This window comes from Myiozetetes cayanensis, unplaced genomic scaffold, assembly GCF_022539395.1.
Source record: "Myiozetetes cayanensis isolate MyiCay16 unplaced genomic scaffold, myiCay2020 scf1, whole genome shotgun sequence".
Taxonomy (NCBI): domain Eukaryota; kingdom Metazoa; phylum Chordata; class Aves; order Passeriformes; family Tyrannidae; genus Myiozetetes; species Myiozetetes cayanensis.
In genome coordinates this window covers 90,936,154-90,953,607 of record NW_026086604.1, presented here as the reverse complement: position 1 = coordinate 90,953,607, position 17,454 = coordinate 90,936,154, and the positions used below count along the sequence as shown (strand labels likewise).

Here is a 17,454-nt window from a genome sequence, read left to right as displayed (position 1 = left end):
TGATAAAAGAAATAGAATATACAAAAACAAGGAATGCACAGTGCAGTTGCTCACCACCCACTCACCGATGCCCAGCCAGTTTCCAAGCAGCTGCCCCTGGCCAGCTTTGTATACCAAACATGATGCCACATGGTATGGAATATCCCTTTGGCCAGTTTGGGTCAGCTGTACCAGCTGTGTCCCCTCCCAGCTTCTTGCACCCCTCCAGCCTTCTTGCTGGCAGAGCATGAGAAGCTGAAAAGTCCTTGACTTTGTATAGGCACTGTTTAACAACTAGAAATACCAGTGCATTATTAACATGATTCTCACATTAAGTCCAAAACACTACATCATCCCAGCTACTAGGAAGAAAATTACCTCTATCCCAGCCAAAACTAGAACAGTTATGAAGTTTGTAACTTGGTTATTCACCTCAGTATAGTAAGTATAGTGCTTAATACAACTAACACAGAGAGAAAAATTTAATGAGACACTTCAGAGGAATTAAAGGAAACATTCAATAGTTGACTGTCTAAATTTTCTAGGTAGGTACAAGGTAATTATCTGATGATATACAAAAAGAGGGAAGGAAAGAGAAAGTGAACTTACAGTCTTATCTAGATACCACAATGCCTTTTTTTTTTTTAATCTAACAATTACACCAATCATTGAAACTGAATTGCTTACATTATTGAAAATAGATAGAGAAAGATTAGAATCCACACTGCAGTTGATGGTAGTGTAATCATGAAGCTGTAGTCACATTATGGCTCTCAAAACAGCTGTCATCTACTATTCTCAGTAGAGATTAACCTAATTGTACCTTACTAAGATTCTTATTTTCAAAATGGCTATTTCCTCATGTAATTTCCAAGTGACAGAAGTCAAGTTGATCCTGAGATGACAATCTCCCCTAATGTTTCAGAAATTGTAATGGATCAAATCACACAGGACAGAGATAACAATTTCCTTGCAAGTCCCCACATGAGTAATAGCTGCCTTGAAAAAATAAGGAACAGAGAAATTAAAGTTATCAAGAACATAATGTGTTACACATCCTTAATTTTAGAAAAAAATAGTAATTTTCACACTTAAAATTAAAGTATTTTGATCCTTTGCAATGCAGCTAAATATGAATTTCCTACCAGACACATCTAAATCATGTTCTCTTAGATGGCTTATTATATTATTAGTTTGACTTGAATCTGTAATTTGAGTTACACAATTATCAACACTATAATTTTTATAATTAAGCACAGTAAATAAATGGAGAAATTCAGATACATAATAATAATAATAATAGCAGTAATAACAATACTCAAAATAGCATTTCCTCATTAATACACTTCAGAGTGAGAATTTTCTACCGATAGCCCACTGGACATAACGAGCATCCAGACTCATCTCTGAAACAGTTTATTTAGCAGTAGGTAGATAAAATGGGGGCAAAGGCAAGGAAAAAAATGGGATAGCATTTAAGTTCTGAACAACATCTTGACTCATTTTCTACATACATGACGCAGCACCACCGTAATTGCTTATCGAAAAATTAAATCATGCCTAGATTTGCTCTAACTTTTCTCTAAACTGGAGACAGTATTTATGGTAAGCATAATCTAATTGATGATTACGAAATGATGAGACCATTTAGACAGATGTCTGATTCTCCATGGACATTCTTTCTCCAGAAGAATTAAGAAAGGCCTGCAGCCTTAACTGTTTATTCTGAATTTATGGTGGCAGAACCGTCCATCTAGATTAGTGTCATCTGCCCTTTTAGAAAAATACTGGTGCCTGTAAGGCTTTCAAAGATAAATTATCTATGTGAAGGGATGATTCCATGTTGACCTACTGTTTTTTCTTTTCTATTAAGATAAACTCAAATGAGGATCTTCTCCAAAAAGACAGTTACATTTAAGATCTCCATACAAGCTATGCATTAAAAATTTGAAAATACTAAATATTACTGTGCTTAATATTCTACCGATTGTCCCTAGGAGTCATAAGGTCTTCTGAAAAAAACTAACCTAAAAGGAACTGACATGGCAAATATGTTATTATTGTGGCTGTGAAACTTGGGTAGAAGCACTGAAGCTGTTGTGAACCAGAGTTGGAGAAGTGGAACTCACTAAATAGCAACAAATCTGTGCATTGCAGAAATATTGCAAAACTGAAATAATATAGCACATACACGCAGTCTTGAGAAAAAACATTCCACAAGAATAACAATTGTCAAATAACTTGCTCACTGGTCCAGCATCAGTAGTTAAACAATACAGTCCCAATTCTTTTCCTATAAATAGATCCTACCAACAGATGCACTGCAGAGAGTAATGTTATGAACATCCTGTAATAGCACTGGCTCACAAGTTCAGACTTGTGATGCAACGTACCATATGCACACTCTGACACTTGCATGGGCCAGTTTTATGTCAGTTCATGTGCTATTTCTTTCCTTATGCAAATGCAATAAAATAAATTTATTAACATGGATAATATTTTACTAGAGGATGAAAGGGTAAGAGTGCATAATGTGGATGATCATGTGCTACTTCCTTTTCCTAGCAGAGAAACCTACTTAAGTAACCCTAGGCAAGGAATGACAAATTAAATGCCTGTCCATTCTTGGCAAAGCAGGAAAGACCATCAGCTGCTGTCTAGAAGTAATGTGAATATAAAACATAAGAGATTAGCACAAGCTCTTCCTGCTCTGTTTGACTAGTTACTCTCCATTTCTCCTAAGAGATAAAAGAACAAAGGATCTCATAACATGGGATTTTTGAAGGACTACAGGGGGAAAAAAAAAGAAAAAAGAGAAACAAAATCTATTAATTACAGATTTTCATCAGCCCTGGATTAGAGGCCCCATCTTCTTTGAAGGTTCTAATTCACTGAAAGCAATAAGTACTACTGCTACAAAGAAGAAAGAATGTAAAACTGGGTTAAATTGACAATTACCATTTTCCAAGTAAAACTTCTAACCACAGAACAGCTAATGCTCTTCTAATAATTTAGCTTTTCACATACTGCCTTCCCATAGCACCCAGTTAAACAGAAGAGGGTAAATTAACTTAAGCATTTTGTACCTCTTCTGAAAATAACAAGCTTAAGAAATTGTGAATGAAGGAATGCAAAACAAAAATATAATTTGATGTTTTGATTTTTAAGCTTCTTATCTTCCAAAAATTACAAAAATTTACAATTTTTTTTTCATTTACCAAGGTCTATAAAAAAGCATTCAAAACTAACAAAAATAATGCAATAGTGTGAGTTGGGTACACTAAGTAGACTACCTTGACAGTAGCTATTTATATTTGAAAACTTACTATTTCCTGTTGTGAGATGGTGTATAGTGAATGAACAGTCATTGCTTAAGCTATACTTCTCTAAACAATAAACTGAAGAAACCAAATATAATCTCATTTTATGTCTCCACCATAGCTGACACATCCTATGGAATTCATGGTATATACTGAGAGTAATCAGAAATACTCTGTTTAGCTTTCAAACATATAAGCAAAGGGATACAAGTTCTGCTATATTGTTTTGACTTCATGTTGGTGTACCAGGATACATATACTGAAAGAAACAGGTTCTTATTTAAATTGATTTACATTGCTGGCTGACTTTCACTCTTACACTGAAAGGAAATATAAATGTTATTTATGCCCGTAATAATGAGATAATAATGAGTAGAATTACTACAGGCATCAGTCTTGTATACTTTCCTGTTTTGAGACTCAGATTACAAAAATAACAAATTCAATTTCTTTGAAATAAATCAAACCATGCCTCCAGATATGATTGCTATTATTATTGCTTATAAATAGCTATTTATATCAAGGAAAACACAGTCAATAGCCATCTACCCTCTATATCAAAACAGGCTGTTTTCCTCATGGGAATTTAAGATGAGAATGTTGGTACTCAGGAAGTGTTGAAAGAAAGGGAAGGAGAGGAAGGAAGGGAAGGAGAGGGAGGGAGGGGGAGAGGGAGGGAGGAAGGCAGGCAGGCAGGAAGAAGACAGAGGAGACAGAGAGAAAGAAGGGGAAGAGAGAGAGAAAAAAGGGGAAGAGAGAGGAGAGGGTAAAGAGGGAAAGAGAGAGAGAGAGAGAAGGGGAACATCTAAAAAATGAAAGATTAAATGTAATTTTTTAACGACCTCTAACATGCAGGCTGAAGGAAGTAAAGTTTCTGACCAGTGTATAAGGAGATTCTCAAGAATTAGCCTGTAAATTTGACATTTGACAGATAAATCAGTGATTATCACTGCTCTATCATTAATACTCTGCATAATTATTCACAATAATCTTGAGATTCATGGAGTCACAAAAGTCTTAAAATGGAAAAAAAATTAATACTTGCAAACAATCAGCTGTTGCTCTTGGTACTCATTCACCCCAAACTTGATAAGAGCAGGCAAGACCTTCAGTATAACCATGATTTTACCCTTCCTAGCAATCTGAACAAGTCATGTATATATGAAATAGTGATCTAGCTAACATCTAAAGGCAATTTAACAATCATTTCACTTACTGGACTGAAATAAACCTTAAACTGAATTGTGGCACAGTTCTGCAGAAAAATCTCCATTTTCATGTACATGCTTTATGTATCAAATGCATCTGCTGTACACTCTGTACAGCAGCATAAGAAAATGGATCTTACCACTGCAGCTGGAACTTGAGGCATTTTTGCAGCTGGTGTTCCTGGGCGTGGGTAAAACTGATTAATAAACAAGCTCGGAAACCTGTACTGTTCTACAAGTTTCATTGTTTCTTGAAAATCTTCATCTGTCTCTCCTGGAAAACCACAAATGATGTCTGTAGCAATTGTTATTCCAGGCACTCTGTAAAGAAAGTAGAAAGGAAAACTTAACTAAGGAATGTAAAAGTCTTGCTGCCCTAAAAGCTCATTTACACAGACTTATAACTCTTCAACTTTAGCTACAGAAATTAAGACCTAAAATGATTTTGGGAAAAAAAAAAGATATTTTAACACCATTGCTTGGTAATGAAGGATGCATTTGGTACTCAGTCGAGAGTGAATGGAATAAAGATATTGCAGCAAATATTGGATTAGGATTGTGACAGAAGAGTGAAAACATCTAGATCAATTCTTCCTTCATTTGAAATTAGAGGTGATCAGCAGAGCTCATTATTTCTTGAATTCTCATTGTTTAATACATCACATTTAAACTGTTTGAGACTTAGTCACTAGAAAATGTCAACCATTTATTAACGTTTATCAACACTGCTATCAAAGTAGAACAGGGTATCCAAAAGAGGGGACTGGCATGTCACATAACCCAACAAATTCAAACAAAATTGGCTTACAAGCCAAAAGGACATCTTTTAGTCACAAGTTAGAATTTCCAACTCAGTACTCTATAAAATCAGCCTATGCCTTGCTTCAAAAGAAAAACAAAATACTTAAGTTCACAAATGCACAGGCGCGGAAGGTCTCTTGTTATTTCAGCAAGGTCAACCTTTCCCAACTGTTCCCCTTGGACTGAATATGTAGAACCCATACACACAGCAGCTCAAGAGAGAGCAGCTAACAAGAAGCAGCCCTCAGACACAGCAGGTTGTACCAAGGTTGCAGAAGGTACCAAAGGGCGTGAAGTAAGAGGTCCTTAGCTGAAATTGTGCCACAGTAACAGTCTTGGACATGGCAGTAACAGGTCACGGAGCATTTTCCCTAGTAGACACTGGAGCAGCTGTCAAGGCTTGCACCCAGACTGGGCTTCAGATGGTGGATGCAGCCCTCTAAGTCCCAGGCTGCAAGGAGTCCTTGAGGGCTCTCTCTAAAACCAGGAGAGATGACCGTCTGTCCCACAGGAGCTGTGCCGTTTTGGAGGAGCTGTGCCTCCAAGTGGAGGAGTCACAGGAGGATGTGCAACATCAGAGAAGATGAAAAGGAGATGGCAGTGCTAGACTAATGGTTGGACTGGATGACCTTAGGGGTATTCTCCAATCTTAATGATTCTATAATTCTCTGCAACTCAATAGTTTGAAGTGCCCCTTGATCTGCAGTACAGAAGCAGGTAGTGTCAATGCTCACTACCAAGGGAAGCAAGAACTCTGGAGAAGGGGAAGGATGGAAGCTGGTGACTTCTGACACCAAGAGGAAGGATCTTGACCAACCTAAGGGCTTGCAACTGCAAAATATCACCTGCAAAGCTGCAGTGGAGGTAGACGTGACAACAAGCAAAGTATCACCTAACCCCTAAATCACACAAGTCTACCAGGAAGAAGCACTGAGTCATCATAACAGGTGACTCCCTGCTGTGGCAGGCACAAGCATTCTTCTTTTAACCCAACCAAGGACCTAGAGATGTTTGCTGTCTGCCAGGGGCAAAGATCCAGGATGCTGTGGGGCTTATCTGGCCCTTTGACTGCTACTCCACACTGCTACTTCATGTGAACACAAATGATCCTGTAAGTGGAAACCTGGAGAGTATTAGAAGTGAATATCGTACAGAACAGCAGAAATCTCCAGACCTGTTGGCTAAATGGCCTCAATTACCACTGCTCTCCCAAGACTCATGAATGCCAAGGTATGAAGTTCTGCTTGATATCAAGTAACAACAAAATCTGTTAGCTTTAAGGACCGAGGGAACAGCAGCACCATATTCTGCAACGTGATTTTTTTCATATCACAAATATCTTGTGCAGCAATAGTTAGCTCTTGGAAGAAAGAGTACATTCCTTTATAAATCAGTACCACCTAACATCAGCTGCCATTTCTCAGAATATGAACAGAACATTCATTACATTTGACAAAACCATTATAATGAAGTTATTTTAACCATTTTAATGACACTATTGGCAACAGCCAAAGCATTTATTACCAATGGTAGTAGTAATACCACCCTTTATAAAGGCTTGGTTGTTTCTATAGCAACATGAATTATAAGGTCCAATCAAGCTAGATACAATAAAATATGCTCTTTTTCTCCATAACACAAGTTGTCATTCAGTTAAAAGGAAATTACATATTTTAAAAATTCATAAACTCTACAAATGTCTGAGCTCCATTTGCTGATAAGGTGTTAATTATCTTAGTAATTAGATTTATTCCTGGATGGAATTATTACACACAAAGAAAAGCTTGGGTATGAAAAGAGAATAAGAATCACAGTGTATTCAGCAATAGCAATTAATTACAGTTCAATCCAGTATAACTGCCTAAAATATGACATTGCACAGTGCATTTTTATATCATTGTTGATTATGTTGTTTTAAAAGGAGTTTAAAATGGGGAGAAAACCATAAGATTTCACTCAGAATAAAATCAAAAATGTCAAAAATCAAGCTCTTAGACTTTTTCAAAGCATTGATGAACAAAAATATGTACAATTAGTTCCACACGAGAAACATAACTTCTTAATGAAAAAAAAAGGAGCAGAAAAAAGATATAATCACAGAAAAATATAAAACACACACACTTGAAAATTAAAGTGACCTTTGCTCTGACAGCCTGAAAGAAAGCAGCTCAAAATTCTTTATTACATAGATTCAGATGAGGCTTAAAAAATTGCCTCAGCTATGAAATAAGATGGAAAATTACACTAGAACAGGTTCTTGTGCATCATCCAACACTGAATTTTTTTACATGAAATGCAGTTTATCTGTTTTGAAGCAAGTAAAGAAAAAACTGCTGAACATCACCAGTAAGCATTTTGTAACATTATACAAATGCATTTACAGTTATCTAAAAATTCAATTTCAATACGTTTTCTAGGATACAGGACAGAAGCTCTAAAACATGTTCGGTGAACCAGGAATGCACAGTGGCTCTTATAAAAGTGAAAGCAATTAAAAAAAAAAAAAAAAAAAGGAAGATTCTTCAAACATACAGAACTTTGGATGCTCCTTATTAACACAGCTAATGGGTGTGGTGAGTCTGTTTCGGTACTTCTGAGTATAAAATGACTAAAGCTTTGATACCCATTTTAAAGCTACGTAATTCTGACAAAAGTGAGAAAGATTACAGGTAATCATTTTATCTGGCAATCATAAATCTTGCAAGATTTTTTCTCTGAAGACATACAGTTGTCTCCATTTCAAGTTGACTCTCAGTTGGAAAATTTTACAATTGGGGACTTTCAGAAAAAAAGATAAATTTGAGGAATAACCAATCCCATGTATGAGATAATACAGCCCTAATACTTGGGATTCCTGAATATTCTCTCTTTTATGTCCCTCTGAATACATAAATCTCTTCCATCTACTCAAGCAGGTTTATGCTTTGTCATCCTGAAGTAGATCAGCAATACAATCATAGAATCATAGAATCAAATGGGTTGAAAAGGACCTCTGAGATCATCAAGTCCAACCTTGATCTGCTACCAGCACAGTTACTAGACCATGGCACTCAGTGCCACATCCAGTCTCTTCTTAAACACCTCCAGAGACGGAGAATCCACCACCTCCCTGGGCAGCCCATTCCAGTGCCTGATTACCCTCTCTGTAAAGAATTTCTTCCTAACATCTAACCTAACGACCCCTGGCAGAGCTTGAGACCATGCCCTCTTGTCCTACTGCTGATTGCCTGGGAGAGGAGACCAACCCCCACCTCGCTCCAACCTCCTTTCAGGTAGTTGTAGAGAGTGATGAGGTCACCTCTGAGCCTCCTCTTCTCCAGACTAAACAAACCCAGTTCCCTCAGCCTCTCCTCACAGGACTTGTGCTCAAGTCCCTTCACCAGCCTGGTTGTTCTTCTTTGGACCTGCTCCAGCACCTCAATATCCTTCCTGAACTGAGGGGCCCAGAACTGGATGCAGGACTCCAGGTGTGGCCTCACCGGAGCTGAGTACAGGGTTAGGATCACTTCCCTGCTCCTGCTGGCCACACTGTTCCTGATGCAGGCCAGGATGCCATTGGCCTTCTTGGCCACCTGTGCACACTGCTGGCTCATGTTCAGCCTCCTGTCAATCAGCACCCCCAGGTCCCTTTCTACCTGGCTGCTCTCCAGCCACTCTGTGCCCAGCCTGTAGCGCTGCAGGGGCTTGTAGTGGCCAAAGTGCAGGACCCAACACTTGGCCTTGTTGAACCTCATCACTATTATCTTGGGCAATTCTGACCATCCAAAAAGAAGCAACAACCTAATTTCACAGTGAAGACGTCCATTTCAGTGCAATGCTTTAAGAACCAGAATACCCATGAACAAGTGCTGACAGCACAGATATCCAAAACCTCACAGAAAGAAGGAACAAATGTTTGAAAGAATACAGAAGTAAAGCAATATCTTACCCTCTACCTAAGGAAGAACCAAGTCAGCCACTTGTGGCAGAGAAAAAGGGTGCTCTATTTCCCAAAGGAATGACTGATGCCTGGAAGTCAAGTTGTGGTTAAGTAAAGCATGTGCTGTGGGTACCTGCAGCCCTGTGAATTGCCTCCTCACAGCTCACAGGTATCTGAGTCAGCTCTAAACAAGTCCAGAAGAATAAATCAGTCTCAGGTGAGCTCTGTGCTAGTACAGGTGGTTCCTGGAGCTCTGTTTCCTCAGGTATCTCTGTGGTGTTATCAATAACCAGAAAGCAGTGCAGGCACACTCTCACAGAGCAGTTACCTGCTCTTTTCTGCCCAGGGGAGAAAACAGACACTGAAACAGCAGTGATAGGAAACTATAAGAGATATTACAGCAACAGTCACCACAGACTGATTCACCTGATGAGGGGAGTTAAGAACTCTTGATGGAAGATAAGTTGGGAGTGAAATGCAAAATCCCTGTCATTTGATTTAAGAAAGAGATAAAAGTGTCAAGCTGCTAAAAATAAATCAGGAAGTCCCCCTCCCCCCCCACTGTTTTCACAGAGTAAGATTTCTAAGACAAGCGGAGCAAAATTGTGAAACTTTCTGGGATCCACTTGTTACACGGATTATTTCATGTGGTTTTAGTTACAGAAAACATTTCCTTTAGCAATAACCATTACAAACCAAGTCCACACTCAGAGAAGAAATTATGTAAAGAAGTTGAAATTATCACCTTCAGCTATTCACATGACCACTTGGAAATTCTTTTGCATGATCACATATTCTTCCCACTTCCATTTCAGCAATTAACATTTAAATCCAGAAATGACTTAAAGCCACTGACTTGCTCCTAAGCAAGATCACCCACCTCCAGCCCTCCCAGTATAACAAAATACTGGATTAGAATAAATAGCTATATGAATAAATTTAAAACACTATATGGTCTTACAGAAGGGTATGAGAACTGCCTGGGTAATCTATACTAATCAAGGTCAAAACAAAAAATGTGATGACCTAGCAACTTCTTGATACATGAATTAGAAATTTGCATTGAAAAAATGTTAGGGAAAAAGAGAGGAATTCCTATGAAAATAAAACCTGTCCTCTCTGACATGCTATTTTAGCATTATAAATTATTTTATATTTTAGAACATTTCTGCAGTATATCCCCATTTAGAGAACATGCAAATGAAATGAGGTTAATGGATGAAAGAATTTGAAGGTGAGTTAGTCTCTCAAGTATATTTACAGAACCTAATAGGCACCTCAATGTGCCATTTTGTGTTGGAGCTGAAGGAGATGTTTGCATCTTCCCCATGACCACACACAGTCCTCCAGAAGCCCTTTTCCCCCCTCCTTTTCTTTTCTCTACAAGGCCCAGTCTTGTGGGATTTCTGACTTCAACTTGAATTGCTCACTGTGGAGTCACACGAGCTGGAGCTCGCACAAGAGAAACAGACTGCTCAGCTGGAAGCACTGCCTCTTTCAAAGGCTAGTAACAACATGAAACTTCACCCTGTTTCTCTCTTGACTATATGGAGATTAACCTGAGAAGCCATGGAAAAATCCCCACACTTTTAGAAAGGAATTCAGCCTATTTCTGTTCTGAAATCTTCCTGCACTTCTCTCTCTCTTTCCACAAACTATAAATGCAGCACAGGTCAATATATTCCTAATTTAAGTGTCTGGAGTTACAGGACTAAACCTGAACATAATTTCTGAAGCAGGGGGTTTTCCATCCTTTTCAGTGTACGATTTACCCTAAATTACACAATGGGTGAACAGGTTTCTAATAAATGGATATCCACTGACAATGTTTTTCTTAGTAATCTTTTCCATATGTGTTTAAAAGTAGTCCAGGATTACAAAGTTCAAAACCTCTCTGTCAAAAAAAAAGAGCTCTTTTGAACCCTCATATCAATTGCTCAACTGATTTACACATGGAGTGAAAGTGGAAAGTACCTTGGTTCAATGACAATAGACATGTCATAAACATTTCTGTGTGAAGCCTGTTAGATGCTAACAGACTGAGCCTTATGGCTAGATATAAACTATCACTTGGTAAGACAGCTTATTCAAATGCAGCTATATATGTCATGAACATCAATATTTGAGAAAACATGTAAGAAAACATGCAGTACTTGTAAGAAAACAAGCAGTTCACCACAGAGCCTATGTTCATATTTTTTATATGAAATTCTATTTAATGCTGCCATTTCCTTTTCCGGTGTTCAGTTGCTCTAGACACATAATGACATCACCAAATTTTCAGGACAATTATCCCACAAGAGTGGGAGATTTTGCAATTGGATGTATGGTGAGTAGGAAAGATCCAATCATAACTTCTCAAGAAAGACATTTAAAATACTACTATAACATTTAGCAATAAAAATATAAATGGAAAGACAGAACAGCCATTTCACAGACTGCAATACAATTCAAAAGAACAAATGGCAAAATATTGGTGTGAACTTGGCCAGGGAGTCAGACCTCAATAAAGTAAATATAAACAATGCAAAAGTAGTATCCATTTCCACTCTTCATAGAATCATAGAATTAACTGGGTTGGAAGAGACCTCCGAGATCATCAAGTCCAACCCTTGATCCAACCCCACTGTCATTACTAGATCATGGCACTCAGTGCCACATCCAGCCTTGTCTTAAAAACCTCCAGGGACGGTGAATCCACCACCTCTCTGGGCAGGCCATTCCAGTGCCTGATCACTCTCTCTGTAAAGAATTTCTTTCTAATATCCAACCTAAACCTCCCCTGGCAGAGCTTAAGCCCATGCCCTCTTGTCCTACTGCTGATTGCCTGGGAGAAGAGACCGACCCCCACCTGGCTACAACCTCCTCTCAGGTAGTTGTAGAGAGTGATGAGGTCACCCCTGAGCCTCCTCTTCTCCAGACTAAACAACCCCAGCTCCCTCAGCCTCTCCTCATAGGACTTGTGCTCAAGTCCCTTCACCAGCCTGGTTGCTCTTCTCTGGACCCGCTCCAGCACCTCAATATCCTTCCTGATCTGAGGGGCCCAGAACTGGACACAGCACTCCAGGTGTGGCCTCACCAGCGCTGAGTACAGGGGAAGGATCACTTCCCTGCTCCTGCTGGCCACACTGTTCCTGATCCAGGCCAGGATGCCATTGGCCTTCTTGGCCACCTGGGCACACTGCTGGCTCATGTTCAGCCTCCTGTCAATCCAGACTCCCAGGTCCCTTTCCACCTGGCTGCTCTCCAGCCACTCTGTGCCCAGCCTGTAGCGCTGCAGGGGTTGTTGTGGCCAAAGTGCAGGACCCGGCACTTGGCCTTGCTGAACTTCATTCCATTGGAATCAGCCCAACTCTCCAGCCTATCCAGGTCCCTCTGCAGAGCCCTCCTGCCTTCCAGCAGGTCGACACTCCCTCCCAACTTGGGGTCGTCTGCAAATTTGCCAATGATGGACTCAATCCCCTCACCTAGATCATTGATAAAGATGTTAAACAGGACTGGGCCCAGCACTGATCCCTGGGGGACACCACTGGTGACCGGCTGCCAGCTGGATGCAGCCCCGTTCACCAGCACTCTCTGGGCCCGGCCCTCCAGCCAGTTCTTAACCCAGCACAGAGTGCCCCTGTCCAAGCCATGGGCTGCAGCTTTTCCAAGAGTATGCTGTGGGAGACAGTGTCAAAGGCTTTGCTGAAGTCCAGATAGACACATCCACAGCCTTCCCCTCATCCGCCAGGTGGGTCACCTGATCATAAAAGGAGATCAGGTTGGTCAGACAGGACCTGCCCCTCCTAAACCCGTGCTGGCTGGCCCTGATCCCTTGTCCATCCTGTAGGTGCTGTGTGATTGCACTCAGGATGATCTGCTCCATAACCTTGCCAGGCACTGGCATTATAATTAGCATTAATATCTTTGACTTCAAGTTTACTTTAAGTCTGAGGGTCCTTATGTTTGCTTCTATCAAACTGTTCCTCAGATCAAGCCAACTGAAAAGATGAATTTACTGCATTTCGATTGAGTTTCTATTGGAAGTGTAATAAAGGGTATTGGAAAAAAAATCTAAATGTATACTACATCCAATAGTGTCAGATCCTGAGAGCAATGGCTGAAAGCAAAAGCTTCACTCTCTAAAAAAGATTATTTAACAAACTATCAGGCTTAAACTTAATTGTTTTTAAACTGTGTTGCATATTAGTTTTTCAGACCTTCTGTTTTAAACAGTTTCACCAAATTTAGACTTGTTTACAATGTATGTATTTCTATTAAATACATTAGCATGAGATTCCACCCTGGCAGGACACCTGCTAACATATTTTATTCAGGTACATATTCCCACTGCAAAGCCAATTACATTATTTCAAATTCTCTAAAATGTTCTCTGTTACTGCCTAACACAGCACCAGGTTGCCTCACAAATCAAATCTCCTTTACATCGCAGTTTGCCTGCATTAAAGCAAAGAAGATAACTTTATGTTGTTACTGTATGTAAAAGTCTGTCATGGTTTCATTTATAAGTCAACTCGCTTACTTTCACTCAACTATTAAAATCCTGAATACTACCAGATGTTTAAGTCAGTCATATTTTGTTTATGTGTACGAAATGAATAATTTTAATACTTTTTTAAAAACTTATTTTCACAGCTTGGATCATATCTCTCTGAGATGAATGCCCAAGACACAACAAACTAGAAAAAGAAATCGTAATGCCATATCATTTATATGTTGCTTTGATTAAAAAATAACAAAACAGACAAATGAACCCCAGACATGACCACAGAGAAATGCTCAGAGAATTTTTTCAGAGTATCCTTGCAGATTTCCCTGACAAAAGGTATATGCACATGGGAGATGTGTATATAACTGGAAAGACCATTAAATCCTACCATTTAATTTGGAGGTGATTCATAGTGAAACACTTCAAATTTCAAGGTGTTCTGAATTTGACTGGGGTAGAGTTAATTTTCTTCACAGTGGCTGGTATGGGGTTGTGTTTTGGATTTGTGCTGAGCATAGGGTTGAGAATATAGAGATGTTTTTTGTTATTGCTGAGCAGGGCTTACACACAACCAAGGCCTTTTCTACTTTCCATACTCCCATGCTGGTGACAGCAGTGGGGCTGCATGGGAAACTGGGAGGAGACAAAGCCAGGACAGGTGACCTGAACTGACTAAAGGGATATTCCATGCCACATGACATCATGCTCAGTATATAAAGAAGAAGAAGTAAGGGAGGGACATTTGGAGTGGTGATGTTTGTCTTCTCAAGTAACCTTTACATGTGATGGGACTCTGCTCTCCTGGAGATAGCTTAACACCTGCCTGCCCATGGGAAGCAGTGAATTAATTCCTTGTTTTGCTTTGCTTGTGTGCATGGCTTTTGCTTTCCCTATTACACTGTCTTTATCTCAACCCACAAGTTTCTGTAGCTTTTACCCTTCCAATTCTCTCCCTGATCCCAGTATCAGGAGAGTGAATAACTGCGTGGTGCTTGGTTGCTGAGGTTAAACCATGACACAAGGGTGGCAGAAACTATGTATTAAGTCTAAACTGGACAACTACAGAGTCACTGGGCATATTCTGCTTTTTGCATTCCACGTCTTACAAAGCACTCATGGCTGCTCACTGTGGCAGATCCCACAGGGAACACATTACACCTGAGATTTGTGATCTGCAGTAATGTCCAATGGATTTGCAAGTGCAGCTTAATAGGCTGGTTTTGAATTTGGAGTCATGAGTGCTGTTTATGTAAGTCACCTTAAAAAGGTTGTAGAATAGTATCTGTGATCAAGACACACAATCTAACAGCTCTCAGTGTTTAACTGAGGGTGAGAAAAGGTAGCTTTTATGACTCCTTTTCCAAACCCACCTCCTGTCCCCAGAAGAGCTCTTTCAAAAACTGGGCTGAATGACACCTGGAGGCAGCTAGGAGACCTGATTTCCAGAACTCAGCTTGGGAAGGTATAGGTATGGAGGACACTGTGCGAGTAGGGACTGGGTTGTCCTTGTTACCGGGGAATAGTGACCTAGATAAAAAGTATTTCATAATTAGCATGGCTTACTGCCTGAGGATGAAAGAGTACACACAGTTTTACTCTCTTCAAACAATTATAGTGAAGGTGGCTAGAGTTTCTACTAGATGCAGCCCAAATGTTAATACTTCCCATTATCGATTTTCTTTAAAAAAACCCAAACAGTTTAAGGTTTAGACTAACTTTATTCAAATATAAGGTGTTCTACTCTCCCCATAAACATGAAACATTTTAAAGAACTTCATTACAGATTTATAACTTCAGATCATTATTGTTTTATGATTAAAAAATGAGTGACTTAAGACAAAAAGCTCAACATCTTTAAACTTCATTTCCATTCAATCTCTAATAAATACCATCTGCTGTGTACTTTAGGGATATAATACCCGTCAGAAACTCAGCCGTATTATGAGAACCGGCACCAAGTTGATCTGAAATGCATATTTGAACAGATGTGTTTAAATTACATCTCTCTGTCTATCCACACACATAAATTCAGAATAAGCGTGTGTTGATTTAAAATGCATAAAAAAGGGATTTAGAGATGCATCAAAAGTGAACAGCATCTCAATGGATCAAGGCTCGCATTACTAAAGGTCATCCCTAAAAATAAAGTTTGAATTTATTAAGGGTTGCACCAGGGAACTGTTCTTGGGAACTGACTTAATGTTTGCTGCACTGAAGCAGCCATTGAAATTACACTAATTTTCTATGACCCTTCACTGTTTAACATTAGAGCTGTCAGGCATGGTCAGAAATAATAGGATCTCAGCCATAAGTAGCTGAGAGTATGATATATTTTTCTCAGTCTGACACAATGCTTATCACCAATACTAAACATCTTGGGCTCTGAGGACCCATCCACGTCTGTTCCAGTGACAGTCATTTAGCTCTTCACTCTGACACAGAAATCAGGCATATAAAACAAAATTATTAACATGCATTTTTGGCATGATGAAACCAAATGAAAAAAATTGCAAGCAGCACTCCCTTAACAAATGCTAATTTAAAAAAACCAAAAAAACCCCCAAAACCCCACAAAACAAAACACTTTCCAAACTTGTCTTTTTACCCCTCTATAATCTACAGTCCTGCAATGTTTCAGGGAACTTGAAAATAAGACAGATCAGTCCAAAGGTCTACCCAAGCCAGTAGTCTACTGATAGCTATGGGCAGCAAAAGCAGTCCAGGTTTAAGAAGTAGAGCTAATCAGAACACCTACCTCCTTCCAACAACTGGATTTTGTCAGAGGCGTTTTTGTAATCATAGCCTCTGATGGACTTCTCCTCCATTAACTCATCCAGTCTCCCCTTAAATCTATAACCCCTCCATATCATAACCACTTCAAAGAAAATAAACCTCTCCCGAGCCTCCAAATTAGTCATTTGCTAATTCCATTTGGTGTCTCCTGATTGTTATGCTGGGTGAGACCAGTAACAACTCTGTTCACCTTCTTGGTACTCCTCATGATTTTACTGACCTCTGTTCTAGTCCCTTTCAATCAACACTTTTCCAGACTGAAGAGTTCTAAATTTTCTTTGTGTGACAGATCTAGCATATCTCTGTTAATCTGTTAAGTCTTCACAGTAACACTGCCCATTGTAACACATCCTTTCTGAGAGAGGTGTTGGCAGCACCTGTTGGTTCTGCTTCAGACAGAAGCCGGTATTGTGCCTGTTGACAATACAGGCACAAAAAAGACAAAAATCTCTTGAAGTACTTCTAGAATTTAGATAAATGACCCACTTTTAGAAATTTTCTTTCAATTTTGGGTTAATTTGCTTTCTACTAAGCAGGTACCAAAAAGTAATGTACCTTATACAAGGTAAAGGACAAGAGAGAAATACCATGACAGTTGTTTATTTGTAAGAAAATGCAAGTCCAGTACTGATAAACATTCCACACCTAGAGAAAGGTTACATCTCAAAATCATTAAAAGACACTACCTTTGCAACAGCTACATTCTGAAATTTACTTTGAGAGCCAAGTCTGCAACAGGGGCACAAACTGGTAAAAATCCCTATCCAATACAATCAGTGTTAAAATTCAGGAAAAGAGGACTCATACTACTGCTTTCCTCTGCTATGGGAAAACAGAAATTGCCAAATAAAAGACGGAGAAAACAAATTCTCTCAACAGAGACAGAAACACTATGATGCATCCCACTTTACTTGTTTCATACAAGAAACCCAAGATTACCAA

General features: G+C 39.2%; 1 protein-coding gene across 3 annotated transcripts in view; it reads right to left on the bottom strand.

Annotated features, from left to right (window-relative positions):
* Window positions 1–17,454, bottom strand: part of CDKAL1 (CDK5 regulatory subunit associated protein 1 like 1) — a 407,608-nt gene that overhangs the window by 106,137 nt on the left and 284,017 nt on the right. For all 3 annotated transcript variants that reach the window (XM_050328712.1, XM_050328692.1, XM_050328703.1), the window contains one exon: window positions 4,648–4,828. In XM_050328712.1, coding sequence (XP_050184669.1) covers window positions 4,648–4,828 — 181 coding nt within the window. The remainder of the gene's footprint in view (window positions 1–4,647; window positions 4,829–17,454) is intronic.